The 16,246-nt window shown below is 34.8% G+C and overlaps 1 protein-coding gene across 21 annotated transcripts in view; it reads left to right on the forward strand.

Moving 5' to 3' along the window:
* The window catches only part of AKAP9 (A-kinase anchoring protein 9), a 160,361-nt gene that overhangs the window by 67,603 nt on the left and 76,512 nt on the right, over positions 1–16,246 (forward strand). For all 21 annotated transcript variants that reach the window (XR_011437682.1, XR_011437683.1, XR_011437685.1 and 18 more), the window contains 3 exons: positions 1,781–1,877; positions 3,126–3,218; positions 15,595–15,954. Coding sequence is in view for 8 of the 21 variants with exons in the window: in XM_023638758.2 (XP_023494526.1) it covers positions 1,781–1,877; positions 3,126–3,218; positions 15,595–15,954 (550 nt within the window). In the remaining 13 variants the exon portion in view is untranslated. The remainder of the gene's footprint in view (positions 1–1,780; positions 1,878–3,125; positions 3,219–15,594; positions 15,955–16,246) is intronic.

Here is a 16,246-nt window from a genome sequence, read left to right on the forward strand (position 1 = left end):
CACTGCCCATTGCTGCACATTTCTGTAATATTGCCTTTTGGAGTGGCTCCAGGGGAAATGGAAATGAAGGAATAAATATGAGATATTGAGATGGAAGGAATGTTGGGAGCAAAGCAGAGGGGAAAATCAAAGATGACCCCTTGGTGTTTGACCTAGAGAATATGGAGAATAACAGTGCATTCATACAAGTAGAGAAAGCAGGCAAGTGGGGAGTAGGACCTCAATGTAAGAGGGGAGCAGTGAACTCAGTTTTAGCCAGGCTGTTTTTGTGAATTTGAGATGAACACTTTCAAATGTAATAAAGCTACAGAATGACATCATTGTGGACTAAGTAGCAATTTTTGGAGTTTAGGTCTTAATAGGAGGAAAAATAATCAGGAGGAATTTCTAGGCAATGAAAATAAGAATCAAGACATGAAGCCAAAGATCAGAATAGTATGTGCAAGAAGCAATGAGGAAACAGACAAAATGGTGAGAGAGAAGAACCAGGAAAGAGCAGAGAAGAAAGACAAGGAAAACAAGTTTTTACAGTTGTTTAACATGAACTTAGAACACATGAATAGTCATTTCACAGCAGAGGAAACTTACAAGGCCAGTAATATTTGAAAGAATGTGTAATCTCAAAAATATAGACGTACATGTTCTAACGAAGTTTTAAGATTGCTTACAACACTATATTGCTGAAGTTTTGAGAAAATACTTAAACGATACTGTTATGGGAATAAAATTATAATGTAACTTTTTGGAATATGGCATTATATTAAAATTTTAAATATGAAGCCTAACATTTATAAGATTTTATCATATAAAAAGATCCACAGATGTGTGCAAAGATATATTTATGAGCATTTATACTGTAGCATTATTTGAATAGTGAACATGTAGAAACAACCAAATGTTTATCACTAGGGGGTTAGTTATGTAATTTATGAACTGGGACAATGACAACTTGTATCTGGCCAATTTGGGGCAAAATGAAAGTTAGAAGAGCACAGGAAGAACTGGGCAAGAGGAGGGTAGAAATAAGAAGGCAACATGGGCGCACATGAAAATGGGCGTGAGAAATTGTATTAGCTAAAAAGAAAATTATAATTTACCCCTTTAATCTTTTTCCCTCGGTTCCTAAATATTAATCTTGTTTTTATGACCCCAATTAAGTATTTTAAGAAATTTCTTTTACAAAATAGTGAATGCTTATAAAGCAATACAGAATAAAGTCATGAATACCAAAAGATACAGGGGAATAGATTAAAAACAAAGAAATCCAGAAGTGACTAGGTATAAATTAAGAATCTTCCCTTCACTGTCACTGCTCCCCATTTCCACGAGAGGTAATCATTGTTACTTTTGATATATATTCTTCCAGACTTTTTTCTATGTGTATATATGTGTGTGTGAAAATAATTTTTTAATAAAAATGAGATTTTACAAACTTTTTTACTCAATAATATCAGATAACTTTTTAAAAATGTACCTATAAATAGCTCCATGTCATACATTTGTAGTAGACTATAAAATGGCATGAAATTGAATGGTGATCTGTTAAAATACTCTATTATTCAATTGTGTTACTTTACTTTTAAGTGTCACAATGATGATTAGTCAAAATTAGTCAAAAATTAGTTAAAAATATCATTTAAGTTACAATACCTATAACTCTTGACCTGTCCTTTTTATTTCCCCCGACCTAAAACACATTTTATGCATGCTATAAATTTGGTCTAACAGTAAAACTCACACACAACTCTAATTCTTTCATTCTCTTTTATTTATATTTTAGTTTCTCTGTTGACTCAATGACAATTACTGAATCTGACATACAGAAAACAGTATACCCTGGAAGTTGTCTAAAACAGAACATTGATGGTACAATAGAGGTATTATACCTTTAAACTGTTACGTACACTGATTTTTTTCTTACTATCATTTGATGTCTGTGGTTTAGTAATTATCCAATGAATAGTTGCTGAGAAGTAAGCATAATAAATATGAAGATAATACCTTATATAAAAGAACCAGAAGAGTATATAAGTAATTTAATGTATTTTCATAGCATAGGAGAAACACAGAGAAAGTTAAAATTGAGGGGTTTTCCTCCTAAACATATTCTGGTTTAAAATTTGTGCTGTTTTGTATAACATGGACTGTGTAACAAATTAGTTTCAGTGCCCTGGCCAACAGCTTGTCTTCCCACCAGGGGAGGCTGGACCAGACCATCTTTAGAATAGCATTTAGGAATCCCCAAAATTCAAGATGCTAGGGCTGGGACAGTGGATGACGTTTCTTTCAGCACATTTATATGATATATAAAAGCATCATTTATATGATATAGAAAAGCTCTTCATCTTTTACAGTATATGCCATCTAGCTAAATCACCTTCTGCTTTTCCTCAACATTGTATATATTCCCAATTTGTGGCCACTTTTCTCAAACTTATAACTGCGAACCCTGGTCTTTACTTAGTAGATTTTTCGTTCTTAAGTCCTGCAGAAAATAAAGAATGCCCTCTCTTACTCGGGATACAGAGGAGAGATGTTGGCCACATTCTTAACTCTTTCACACTCCTATATGGACTGCTGTTCAGATGACATTCAGATAATTGGTAAAGAAAGAAATACTTCCATACTGAGAACATGTTTGCATTCTAAAAAACCATTTATGGTTTTTTCTATTTATAAAAGTAATTTGTCTTTGTAGAAAATTGGATACTATTAATAAGTACCAAGAAGAAAAGAAAATTTGCTTATAATTAATAAGCAAAGAAAGATTCTGTTAACATTACTTAAAATCAAATACACACACATCTTATTAATTATATTGAAGAAGTATCTTTATCCCATCCTAGAACTATATGTTAATAGTTGTAAATATGTAAATATATTTCTCACTTTCTGTCTTTGTTAAGTTCACAGTAGTAAGTACAATTATTTAGTAGAATTATACAGTAGAATTATTCGCCAGAATTACTGTTTTTAATTAAGAGAACAGAACTGAAAAGTATTTACTGAAATTTCTCAGAAGTTTTCTAAGAAATAGTGATGATCTGAGGATATTTTAGAGTAGTAGTGTAAAAATAAGTAGTGTATAATTAGTGTAAATAAGTATGTCATATTTTGCTTTTTAGTTTTCTGGTGAATTTGGAGTGAAACAGGAAACAAATATGGTTACATTGCTGGAAAGGCAATACCAAGAACGATTAGAAGAAGAAGTAGCTAAGGTAAGTTTATAGTTTGTCCAAAAGATTATTGTGGTTTATATTCTCTTTGAGCATTCAAAAAACATAGATTTTACTGATAGTAATGCACTTTATTTTTTGTTAGAAATTTTATACATAGCTCATCTTTAAGTTGTCGATACTGTTATCAACAACAATTGCCTTTAAGTAGAATGTTCTGTGAATTTTTCTTTGAGAAAAGATTCTTGTGTTGATGTAGAATAGTAATTAGAAACTTCTCAGGATGCCAAAATAAGTCTTTATTAAGTTGTTACCTTATGAGTAGTACCTTACGAAGGAGTTTGGCCTTCCTTAAAGTTGGGCTATATGGTAGGAAATGAGAAAGAAAGTGGTTGGTCTTTTATATATTACCTTTGCTTACCTCCTCCCAGAGAAGTTACTGTAATCTGAGTGACTATAGATACTCTTAGCTGCTATGCCCAGAGCCATTCTTTTAAACTCTTGAATACCAAACATATCACCCAGTCTACCATTGCGATTCCATTTCTTTTGCCTTGTATTCTCTTTTAAAACGTGTGTACCTGATTGGGTTCTTATATTGGAACAGCTGAGTTTTCCTGCTTATTTTATAATGTTTCAAGTGTTCTAATATAACAATCCCAGTGGAGTATATGCATTTTAAAGATGGATGATAGGATATACAGGAAATGTATAAAGAATTAGGTTAAATGTAAATTAGATGAAGAGGTCAAGACCCAAGGAACTATATGTGCCATAAAGACTTATTCACTTATATACGTGAATTGAGTGTTTAGTTCTTGGAGAGTAAAGTAAACAGTGAGGCACTGACACTTTTATATAGCTATCATTGTCTAGTTCTTTAGAGAAATGCAGACTTTCTCTGGAACTTAGTTCTTACATAAATTTCTCAGGTAGAATGTTATAGCAGGGCATCATAGTATAGCAATTAAGAGCATGAGGTTTGGTATAGGATATACTATGCTCTAAACACTTAATTCTTCTGGTTTACCATGTTTATGATCTTAGGAAAGTTACTTACCTTCTGAGTCTCAGCTCCCTCATTGTTAAAAGAGGAGTATAATAGGAATAATAGTAATTCTTACAAGGATTCAGTGAACTGATACATATAAAGCACCTAGTAGATGATAAATGATATTTTTAAACTACTCTTTTTACTGTGATAGTGGTGATGATATAAATATGTTTTGTAAAGCATCATTCATCGAAGCCAATCGCAAAGCACCAAAGTGCAGATCAGTGAAAACTGTTTCAAAGGCAGCCCAGGTACTGTGGTCTAAGAGACATTGATGGCCTAGCTTGATCCTAGAATATATAGATTGTTGACATTAGTTACCAGTACTGATGGGATTATGCTCTTTCCTATACTCCTCACATTGAATCTATTAGCATAGAAATACGATGTGATATCTCTCATCTTGGAAAAAGATTGAGAACTGTTGTTTTAAAAGATTGAGCACCATTCGTTTTTTGTGATTGTTGTTTTGTTTTGTTTTTGTGAGGAAGATTGGCCCTAAGCTAACATCTGTTGCCAATCTTCCTCTATTTTATGTGGAATGCTGCCACAGCATGGCTTGACAAGTGGTGCTAGGTCTCTGCTGGGGATCTGAACCTGCAAACCCCAGGCCGCTGAAGTGGAGCACGTGAAGTTAAGTACTGGTTAAGTACACCACTGGGCTGGCCCCTGGTTTTATTTTGTTTTGTTTTGTTTTTTGTGAGGAGGATTGGCCCTGAGTGAACATCGGTTGCCCATTGCCTCTTTTTTTTTTTTTGGCACCTGAGCTAACATCTGTTGCCAATCTTCTTTTTTTTCTTCTTCTCCCCAAAGTGGACCCAGGATGTAGTTGTATATTCTAGTTGTAGGTCCTTCTGGTTGTGCTGTGTGGGATGCCACTTCAGCATAGCTTAATGAGTGGTGCCAGGTCCGCATCCAGGATCTGGACCAGCAAAACCCTGGGCCACCAAAGTGAAGCACATGAACCCAACCACTCAGCCATGGGTCCAGCCCTCAATCTGCCTCTTTTTGCTTGAAGAAGATTGTCCGTGAGCTAACATCTCTGCCAATCTTCCTCTGTTTTGTATATTGGATGCCACAACAGCAGAGAACCATTCTTTTAAAACCACAAGGTATATAGAAGAAGCCCAATAAGGATGGTGATTCCCAGTATAGATCACATTAGATTCAGCCTGTGATTTGTGTACGTACTACTGAAAATTAGACATTCATTTACATTTCACTGCCAGGCATTGTTCCAAATGCTGGAGTATAGCAAAGTGAGAAAGAGAAAGAGATGAAATCTTTGTTCCCATAGACCTTACATTCTAGTTGGTGCAGATAGACAATACACAGATGGTGATAAGTACTTTGAAGAAAAAACAAACCTGGGTAATAGCACTGGGAAAATTCCATGAGGAGTGAGATGGTGTTATTTTATATAAGGATATCACAGAAGGCCTCACTTTTGAAGTGGTATTAGAGGAGAACTTTGAAGGAAGTGAGCGAGTAAATCATGAAGATGACAGATTGAACGCCTTTTAAGAAAGTGTGATGCAAGAGAAAGAGAAAAGTCAAGATTTAACGTATTCCAACAAGACGTCTCGGAGAGGTAGTCAAAGAAAATTGGCAAGAATGTGAAGGTCACTTGCCCAACTGCCAGCTCTGCTGAGTTCGAGGACGGTTTGATTCAGTCCTGCCACCCGCATATTCGTGGGACCTGTTTGGTGAAATATTGTGAAATCCTGGCACATATTTATCCCCTCAGCAGATGTAACTGGTTACAGGCGGAAGAAATACAGAGAAAAGAAGCCAATGCCCTGCCCTTCAGGAAAAAATATTACTCCAGGTTTTTTGACCTAAGCAACTAGAAAATTGGAGTTTGCTATTTACTTAAGTGTCAGATATAGGAGGGAAAAGACTGCAAAGGAGTAGTTTTTGAAGAGGAATGGGAAACTTAAGAATTCAGCTTTTGACCCATGAAATGTAAAGCTCTTATTAAATGTCTAAATATAAATGTTGAAGAAGTGGTTGGATATATAAATCTAGAGTTCAGGAAATAGGATAAAACTAGATATGAAAATATGGTAGTTAGTATGTAGGGCAGTGTTTTTCAAACTGTAGATTGTAACTCATTTTTAAGACATGAAATCAATTTATTGGTTTGGGACCAGGATTTTAATATTAGTGGAAATTTTTAATTATATAAAGACACACAGGTACCTAGGTATGCTTTGGGTCACAATATAAAATGTTTTTTATTGTTATGTGTGTGTTTACCATGGTTGCTGTGAAAAAAATTGAAGAAAACTGATACAGTGAGCAGGTAGAGTACAGGTCTGGAGAATGCCAGTGTTTAGAGGTCAGAGAAATGAGGAAGAACAAGAGATGGAGAAAGCAGTAAATTAAATATGGGAAGAAAAAAATTGCCTTACAGAAGCTAAGTAATAAAAGTGTATCACGAAGAAAATTTATTAAACTGTGTGATATGTTTCTGATAAGAAAGATTAGAACTGCAAATCAATCATTGAATTTTACAATGTGAAATCATTGCTGACTTTCACAAGGACATATTTGCTGGGGTAGTGAAGACAAACTATGATTAGATTGGATTTGAGAGCGCGTGAAGGAGAAGAATGAAGAGAAACTGTTTTGAGATTTTACTTGAAAGAGGAGCAAAGAAATAGTGATAGCTAAAGGGTAGCTAACAGGTTGATGTAGGGAGTCAAGTGGTGAATTTTTGTTGTTGCTGTTTTGCTTTTGTTTAAGATGAGAGATGTCACTTCGTATTTCTACACTAATAGAAATGATCGATGAGAGAGGAACAGTTGCTGGAATAGTGTCCTTGAGTAGATCAGAGAAGATGTGATCCCCTGGAGGGTTACCGTTAGATAGGAGCGTGGCAGTTTAATCCATGATAATAGGAAGGAAGGCAGAGAATATTTGGTTCATGATTCAGGTACGTTTTCAGATCTGTTATTTGAAGCCTGTGGAAGTTCCTCTGCTGATGGCTTCTATTATTAAAATAAGAAGCTAGGTCAGCAGTTGAGAATGAGAAGGGAAGAGAAGACATGAGAGCTTTAAGGAGAGAGGAAAGGGCTGTCTAGGAGAAGGAATAAGAAATGGAAAAGACAAGGGAAATTGACTAGAATTGCTCTATATCATTAAGGGCCCATTTCAAGGGTGGTGGTGGTGAATTTAAAATGAAACCAGTCAGCTTGTTTGGATTTCTGTTTTTCTCCTCAGTTAAGTTCAGCTCCATAGGCACGGAGTGGGCAGAGTTCATCGTAACCACAGGTGGAGTTTGGTTAGATGATATAGTAAATGGTAAAGGAGGGAATACAGGGTAGCTGAGTCTGTTTTTTTAGTTTCCAAACTACACAGTTCTTTTAATTCTTGTTGTTACTCATTTCTAATCTAAATGCATATACAAAAGAAGGTGATTTTTATACCAATTTTTCTATGTTTCAAAAGCTTCCTTTCTAACTTAACATATGGTCAGATTTTTGTTGTTGGTAGTCATCTTTATTGAGGTATAATTTACATACAATGAAATTCAACAATTATAAGCACAAAACTTGGTGAGTTTTAACCAATGTTTATAGTTATGACACCAACACCACAATTGAAATATAAAACATTTCTATCACCTGCAAAGTTTCTTCATAACCTTTTGGAGACAGTCTCTTCCTTTTTATATTGCTGGATTCTATTTGCTTACATTTTGTCAAGGATATTTATGTCTATAAAATTATCCGTAGTTTTATTTTCTTGTAATGTCCTTGTTTGGTTTTGATATCAGCATAATGCTGGCCTCGTAAAATGTTGAAATATATTCCTTCTATTTTCTGGAAGAATTTATGTAAAATTGGCGTTATTTTATCCTTAAATATTTTGAAGAATTTGCTAGTGAATCAAGCTGAGCCTGAAATTTTACTTGTTGGAAAGTTTTTTTTTTCTGCTTTTTTTTTCCCCTCCCCAAATCCCCCAAGTTCATCATTGTATATTTTAGTTATTAGTCCTACTAGTTGTGGCATGTGGGATACCGCCTCAGCATGGCCTGACAAGTCCACATGCCATGTCCATGCCCAGGATCCGAACCAGCAAAACCCTGGGCCGCCAAAGCGGAACTAGCGAACTTCACTCAGCCACAGGGCCAGCCCCGGAAAGTTTTTTTAAACTATGAATCCAATTTCCTTAATAGCTTTGTTTTATTCAGTTATTTCTTTTAGACTGAGCTTTGGTAGTTTGTCTCTCTCAAGGATTTGGTTCATTTTTTCTAAGCTGCTGAATTTATATTGGTAATATTGTTCATAATATCCCTTTTCATTTAATGTCTGTGGGATCTATATATTTTTAAAAATTATTTTATTGAGGTCATATTGGTTTATAACATTGTGTAATTTGAAGTTATATTATTATGTATCAGTTACTGTATAGACTGCATCGTGCTCACCACCAAGACACTAGTTGTTATCCATCACTGTACTATGTGCCCTTTTACCCCTTTTTCCCTCCCCCCAACTCCCTTCCCTTCTGGTGCCCACTAATCTGTTCTCCTAGCCATGTGTTTATCTTCCAATAAGAGTGAAATCATGCAGTGTTTGTCTTTGTCTGGCTTATTTTGCTTAACATAATACCCTCAAGTTCCATCCATGTTGTTGCCAATGGGATGATTTTGTCTTTTCTTATGGCTAAGTAGTATTCCATTGTATATATACATACTGCATCTTCCTTATCCATTCATCAGTTGATGGGCTCTTGGGTTGCTTCCATGTCTTGGCTATTATTAATAATGCTGCAGTGAACATAGGGGTGCCTAGGTCTATTTATATTGTTGATTTCATGTTCTTTGGATAAATACTCGGTAGTGGGATAACTGGGTCATATGGTATTTCTATTTTTAATTTTTTGAGAAATCTCCGTACTGTTTTCCATTGTGGCTGCACCAGTTTGCATTCCCACCAGCAGTGTATGAGGGTTCCCTTTTCTCCACATCCTCTCCAACATTTGTTATTTTTTGTCTTGGTTATTCTAGCCATTCTAATGGGTGTAAGGTGATATCTTAGTGTAGTTTTGAGTTCTGTTTCCCTGATGATTAGTGATGTTGAACATCTTTTCATGTTCCTATTGGCCATCTTCTTTGGAAAAATGTCTGTTCATAGCCTCTGCCCGTTTTTTAGTCGGGATTTTTGTTGTTGTTATGTGAGTTCTTTATACATTTTGGAGATTAACCCCTTGTTGGATATATGATTTGCAAATATTTTCTCCCTGTTGGTGGATTGTCTTTTCATTTTGTTCATGGTTTTCTTTGCCTTGCAGAAGCCCTTTAGTCTGATTTAGTTCCACTTGTTAATTTTTTCTTGTGTTTCCCTTTCTGGAATAGACATGCTATTCAAAAAGATGCTTCTGAGACTGATGTCAAAGAGTGTACTGCCTATATTTTCTTCTAGGAGTTTCATGGTTTCAGGTCTTACCTTCAAGTCTTTAATCCATTTTGAGTTAATTTTTTGTGCGTCGTGTAAGATAATCATCTATTTTCATTCTTTTGTGTGTAGCTGTCCAGTTTTCCAAACACCGTTTATTGAAGAAACTTTGCTTTCTCCATTTTATGTTCTTGCCTCCTTTGCTGAAGATTAGCTCTCCATAGGTGTGTAGTTTTATTTCTCGGTTTTCAGTTCTGTTCCATTGATTTGTGTGTCTGTTTTTGTACCCGTACCATGCTGTTTTGATTACTATATCTTTGTGGTATATTTTGAAGTCAGGAACTGTGATGCCTACATCTGTTCTTTTTTCTCAGGATTGCTTTAGCTATTTGGGGTCTTTTGTTTTTCTATATGAATTTTAGGATTCTTTGTTGTATTTCCATGAAGAATGTTATTGGGATTCTAATTGGAAACTCATTGAATCTGTAGATTGCTTTGGGTAGTATGGACATTTTAACTGTTTATTCTTTCAATCCATGAGAATATCTTTCCATTTCTTTATGTCTTCCTGGATTTCTTTCAGTAATGTCTTATAGTTTTCACTGTATAGCTCTTTCACCTCCTTCGTTAATTTTATTCCTAGATAGTTTATTCTTTTTGTTGCAATTGTAAATGGGATTGTATTCTTGAGTTCTCTTTCTGTTAGTTCCTTATTAATGTGTAGAAATGCAACCAATATTCTTAAGTTGATTTTGTACCTTGCAATATTGCTGTAGTTGTTGATTATTTCTAAGTTTTCTAGTGGATTCTTTAGGGTTTTCCATATATATCATATCATCAGCAAACAGTGAGAATTTTACTTCTTAATTTCCAATTTGGATACCTTTTATTTCTTTTTCTTGCCTAATTGCTCTGGCCACAACCTCCAGTACTATGTTGAATAGGAGTGGTGAGAGTGAGTGCTCTGTCTTGTTCCTGTTCTCAGAGGGATGGCTTTCAGTTTTTCACCACTAAGTATGATGTTGGCTGTGAGTTTGTCATGTATGGCCTTTATTATATTGAGGTACTTTCCTTCTGTACTTATTTTGTTGAGAGTTTTAATGATAAATGGATGTTGGATCTTGTCAGATGCTTTCTCTGCATCTATTGAAATGATTGTGTGATTTTTATTCCTCATTTTGTCAGTGTGGTGTGTCACATCGATTGATTTGTGGATGCTGAACCATCCCTTTGTCCCTGCTATAAATCCCACTTGGTCATGGTGTATGATCCTTTTAATGTGTTGCTGTGTTTGGTTTGCCAATATATTGTTGAGGTCTTTTGCATCTATGTTCGTCAGTGATATTGGCCTGTAATTTTCCTTCTTTGTGTTGTCATTGTCTGGTCTTGGTATCAGGGTAATGTTGCCCTCGTAGAATGAGCTAGGATGCATTCTGTCTTCTTCAATTTTTTGGGATAGTTTGAGAATAGGTATTAAATCTTCTTTGAATGTTTGGTAGAATTCTCCAGAGAAGCCATCTGGTTCTGGACTTTTGTTTTTTGGAAGGTTTTTGATTGCCGTTTCTGTCTCATTACTTGTGATTGGTCTGTTCAAATTCTCTATTTCTTGCTGATTGATTCAGTTTGGGGAAGTTGTATGAGTCTAAGAATTTGTTCATTTCTTCTAGATTATCCCATTTGTGGGCATATAGTTTTTCATAGTATTCTCTTATAATCCTTTTATTTTTGTGGTATCCATTGTAATTTCTCCTTTTTCATTTTTAATTTTATTTAGTTGCACCTTGTCTCTTTTTTCCTTAGTGAGTCTGGCTAACGGTTTGTCACTTTTGTTTATCTTCTTGAAGAATCAGCTCTTAGTTTCATTGATCCTTTTGTTGTTTTTTTTTCTTTATTACATGTGTTTCTGCTCTAATTTTTATTATTTCCTTCCTCTGACTTTGGTCTTTGTTCTTCATTTTCTAGTTCTGTTAGCTGTAGTTTGAGATTACTTATTTGAGATTTTTTTGTTTGTTGAGGTGGGCCTGTATTGCTGTAAATTTCCCTCTTAGTACTGCTTTTACTTCATCCCATAAGAGTTGATGTGTTGTGTTTTCATTTTCCTTTGTCTCCAGGTATTTTTTGATTCCTCCTTTGATTTCCTCATTGATCACTGGTTGTTCAATAGCATGTTGTTTAATCTCCACATATTTGTGCCTTTCTGTGGGATCCTTTGTCAGTCTCGCCAGAAGTTTATCAATTGTATTGATATTTTCAAGGATCCAGCTTTTGGGTTTTCTTATTTATTTTCATTGATTCCTGTTCTTATATTATTTACCTGTTTCTGCTTGCTTTGGTTTTAATTTGCTGTTCTTTTCTAGTTTCCTGAAAGACCTTTCTTCTTTTCTAATATATGCATTTAATGCTGAAAGTTTCCCTTTAAGCACTCCTTTATGGAGCATTCCACAAATCTTCATTCAAGTATTTTATTTCTCTTATGACCTCCTCTTTGATTCATGGGTTATTTAGAAACTTGTTGTTATCGACATTTTTGGGATTTTCACATATCTTCCAGTTGATTAATTTAATTAATATAATAATTTTTAATTTCTTTGTGGTCAGACATACCTTTTGTGATTTCACTTCAGTTAAATTTGTTGTCCAAAATATGTTCTGTCTGGTTGAATGCTCCATACTTGAATGTGTATTCTGCTGTTCGAACTTTAGGTTTCCCTCTGATGTTATTTCCTTTCAGCTTAAAAACCTTAACATTAACATTTCTGTTAGAGAAGACCTGCTGACAATAAATTTGACATACAACAAATTGTATGTCGTCTAATTTTGAATTATATATTGAACATTTTGAATATTGTCTTGTGTAGACTCTTATAATCCTCTGGAGAATGTTAATTTCTTTTTTTTTTAAATAGACAGCCAGGTTAGTTTCAGACCACAAGTTGTGTTTCACTTTCCCCATACAGATCTCTTCTCCAAGTTTTGATTCCCTCTGCTGTTTGCTTGCTTTTGTTTAATTTTCAGAGTTCTCAGGTAGTTGTTTTTGTATTTTGTTCAGAGATTTTAGTTGTAATCAGTGGAAGAGAGAGGCTGTAATGGGCTGACTTTATGCTCACCACAATTACAAGTCTCTGTCTTGTGTATTTTTATTCTACAATTTAGATACAATTATTGCTTTATACCCATCACTGTTTAGATTTATCCATGTATTTACAAAAAAAATTTTAATGCTCTAATCCTTTTTGCATCTTAAGCCGTTCTTCCAGGATCATTTTTCTGCTTTTTGAGAGACATCCTTTAGAAGTTCTTTTACTGGTGATCTATTGGGCATAAACTCTGTTTTTATTTGTCTATTTTATGTCTTTATTTTGCTTTTATTCATGAAAGATGGTTATTTTAACCGTTGGAATTGACAGTTATTTTTATGTCAGAACTTTAAAGATAACATTCATTGTTTTCTGACTTCCCGTGTTTGTGCTGAGAAAGTCCTTTTCATTTTCGTTGTTGTTTCCTCATAGGTAATACATCTCTGTTCTCTGTTCTCTGGAAACTTTAAGATCTTTCTATTTGTCCTTCTATGATTCATTGGTCTTCTTGACTCTTAGGAGTGGTATTTTCTATATTCTCACCCATTAGCTGAGCTCATGAAATATTTTCGTGAAATAGCTCATGCAGTATTTCCTTTCCACTGTTTCCTCCTGGAACTCTGATTAGATGTTGGTTGAACTTCTCACTCTGTCCTTCATATCTCTTTGCCTCTCTTTTGTATTATTACTCTTTTTGTCTTTCCACATTGCATTCTTAGTATTGAGAGACAAAGGGACAAGCAGATCCGATTCAAGACAGGAAATTAAAGTAAAAGCCACAGCCAGCGCAGTGGTGCAGCAGTTAAGTGCTCATGTTCCACTTCAGCGGCCTGGGGTTTGCCAGTTCGGATCCTGGGTGCAGACACTGCACCACTTGGCAAGCCATACTGTGGTAGATGTCCCACATATAAAGTAGAGGAAGGTGGGCACTGATGTTACCTCAGGGTCAGTCTTCCTCAGCAAAAACAGGAGAATTGGCGGAAGATGTTAGCTCAGGGCTAATCTTCCTCAAAAAATAAAATAAAATAAAGTAAAAGCCAGTCTTAAAGTCTTGATCACTAGTTAGAGAGGACTGAAGTATGTTTTGCTAAGCTCTATTGCCTGGCCCACTAATTCTTTCATCTTTCTCTTTGCTATAATGGGCATATTTTCCAGATGACATTGTCTGGAACATCATTACCAAACCCTGGATCTGTCTGAGCTAGCATGGGCATTCAGGAGGTCCAGTTTGTTAGGTGAGATGTTATAGTGAGGTTGTCTGGGCAGAAACAGTATAATATATGTAGTGTTTAAGATGCTTGAGTTCTATAGTTAGCCACATTTTGATTCAAATCTCTGCTCTAACATTTATTTGATGTATGATCTTTGACATGGCTCCTAATCTTGCTACACTAAGTCTCTCAGCATTGACTCTTGCTATGATAATTATTCCTCCAAAGTCAGTTTTAGCATTGTACTTCTAGGTAGATTTTTCAGATGTGGAAGTAATAGTATAATGTTACACTTTAGAAAATAAGCTTAGGTAAGACTGCAAGATTTCAAACCCCAGCTTCCACCATTTATTTGCTTTGGGGTCAAATTACTTAATATCTCTTCTTCATTTCCTTATTTATTACATTGGGGTAATAACAGTACCTAGATTGTAAGATTAAATGAAAATAATACAAGGTTTAATAATGATTGCTGCTGCTTTTATTGTTTTGTACTACTTATCATCAGTATTATTTCATTGAAGCAGGACTTCATTCAACAGCTAGAGGACATAACATCAGGGAAGAAGGAGGCTAGCAGGACCCAGGTGGCAGTCAGGACCCAAGATAGGCAAATCAGTTTCCAGAAATGACATTAAGGCGATAGTCCAATTATACAGCCTGGACCAACAGGGAAAACAGAGAAAGTTGAAGGTCAATGGGCACAAAAGTTTTGAATCCCAGGCATGCTTTCTTAGTTTATGCCAAAGCTTCCCCCATTGCAAATTATCTTTGGAGATGAGACTTGGAATAAAGTTATTGATGCAGTTGGTTCTCAAAGACTTGCACTTGTCAGAGCCAAGGCTGCTGGTGAGAATTTCTAAGTACTGGGTGGGACTGAAATAAGCATATTCAGGATCATAGTTGTAGTGGAAAGTCACATTGGATTAGATTGAATTGTATAATCTTACTTACCAATCACACAAACCTAGTGTTCCATTTCTGAGAATTTACTATAAGGAAATCAGAAAGGATGCACAATGATAGACTTACAAAGATTTCATCACAGTGGTGTTTAACATAGTGTTAGTAGAATGGAATGAATTTAAATGTCAAACACAGAGAATTAATTAAAAAAATCTGTAATACATCTATATAAGGTGAAACTTTAAACCCATTGAAAATTACAGAGAAATGTATTTCTTGACTTGTAAAGATATTTACTATAGTTAAGCTATTAAAACGTATTACAGTATTCGAATATGACTACTTTTTTATGAGAAAAATGCATATCTGTATCTATTCATATCCACATCTGTGTATAAAGAAGAAGAGGAAGAAGATTTGGACTGTATTTACTAAAGTGTTATTAGTGATTTTTCTTGGAAAAGAGAAATATAAGGGCTGTTATGTCCTTCTTTCTAATTTATGTACTGAAGATTAATTGCTGTTGTAGTAAGAAAAGTTTTTTAGTTTTTTTTAATTTAAAGAGGCGAGCTGTAAAATACTTTGGCATTTGATTCACTATAAAAGAGAGAATCTTTATCTCTGTATCATTTTTGCATAGAATTTCTTAGTTTAAAACCATAAGGCCATACTTTTTTTCTAATTCATATAATTTTGAGTGGTAGCTTGCTTTTTTAATTCCTGCTGGTGTTTATAAATCTAATCCTTTTTTGTTTATTTCCATAGGTCATTGTGTCAATGAGCATAGCATTTGCCCAACAAACTGAACTAACTAGAATATCTGGGGAAAAGGAAGATACTACATCATCAAAACAAGCACAGGCTCTCTGTCAGCAAGAAGAAGAACGTTGTTTAAATGAAATGAAATTATCACAGGGTCAGCTTGGTTTTCAGACTTTCAAGGCAGCAGACATGAAATTTAAAGAAGAATTTAAACCACTTAGTAAAGAGTTAGGAGAAGATGGAAAGGAAGTTCTCTTATCAAATAATGATAATCTGGACGATATACTAGAATTGAAGGACCATGAACTGACTATTTCAGAAGAAATATTCTCCAAAGATAAAACATTTATAGCCAGAGAATCTGTAAGTATGCTTCCTTGAATAGAAAGACTTATAAAAAATTGTGACTTCCTTCATTATAAAAATATTAGCAGTAATGTTGCTTGATGAAGAAGGAAAGTGCAGTCCTCCCTCAGCATCTGCAGGGCATTGGTTCCAGGACCCCCTGTGGATACCAAAATCCACAGATGCTCAAGTTCCGTATATAAAATGATGTAGTATTTGCATATAATCTATTCACATCCTTCTGTATACTTTGTCATCTTCAGATTACTTATAATGCCTAATACAATATAAATGCTATGTAGATAGTTGT

Source organism: Equus caballus, chromosome 4, assembly GCF_041296265.1.
Source record: "Equus caballus isolate H_3958 breed thoroughbred chromosome 4, TB-T2T, whole genome shotgun sequence".
NCBI classification, from domain to species: domain Eukaryota; kingdom Metazoa; phylum Chordata; class Mammalia; order Perissodactyla; family Equidae; genus Equus; species Equus caballus.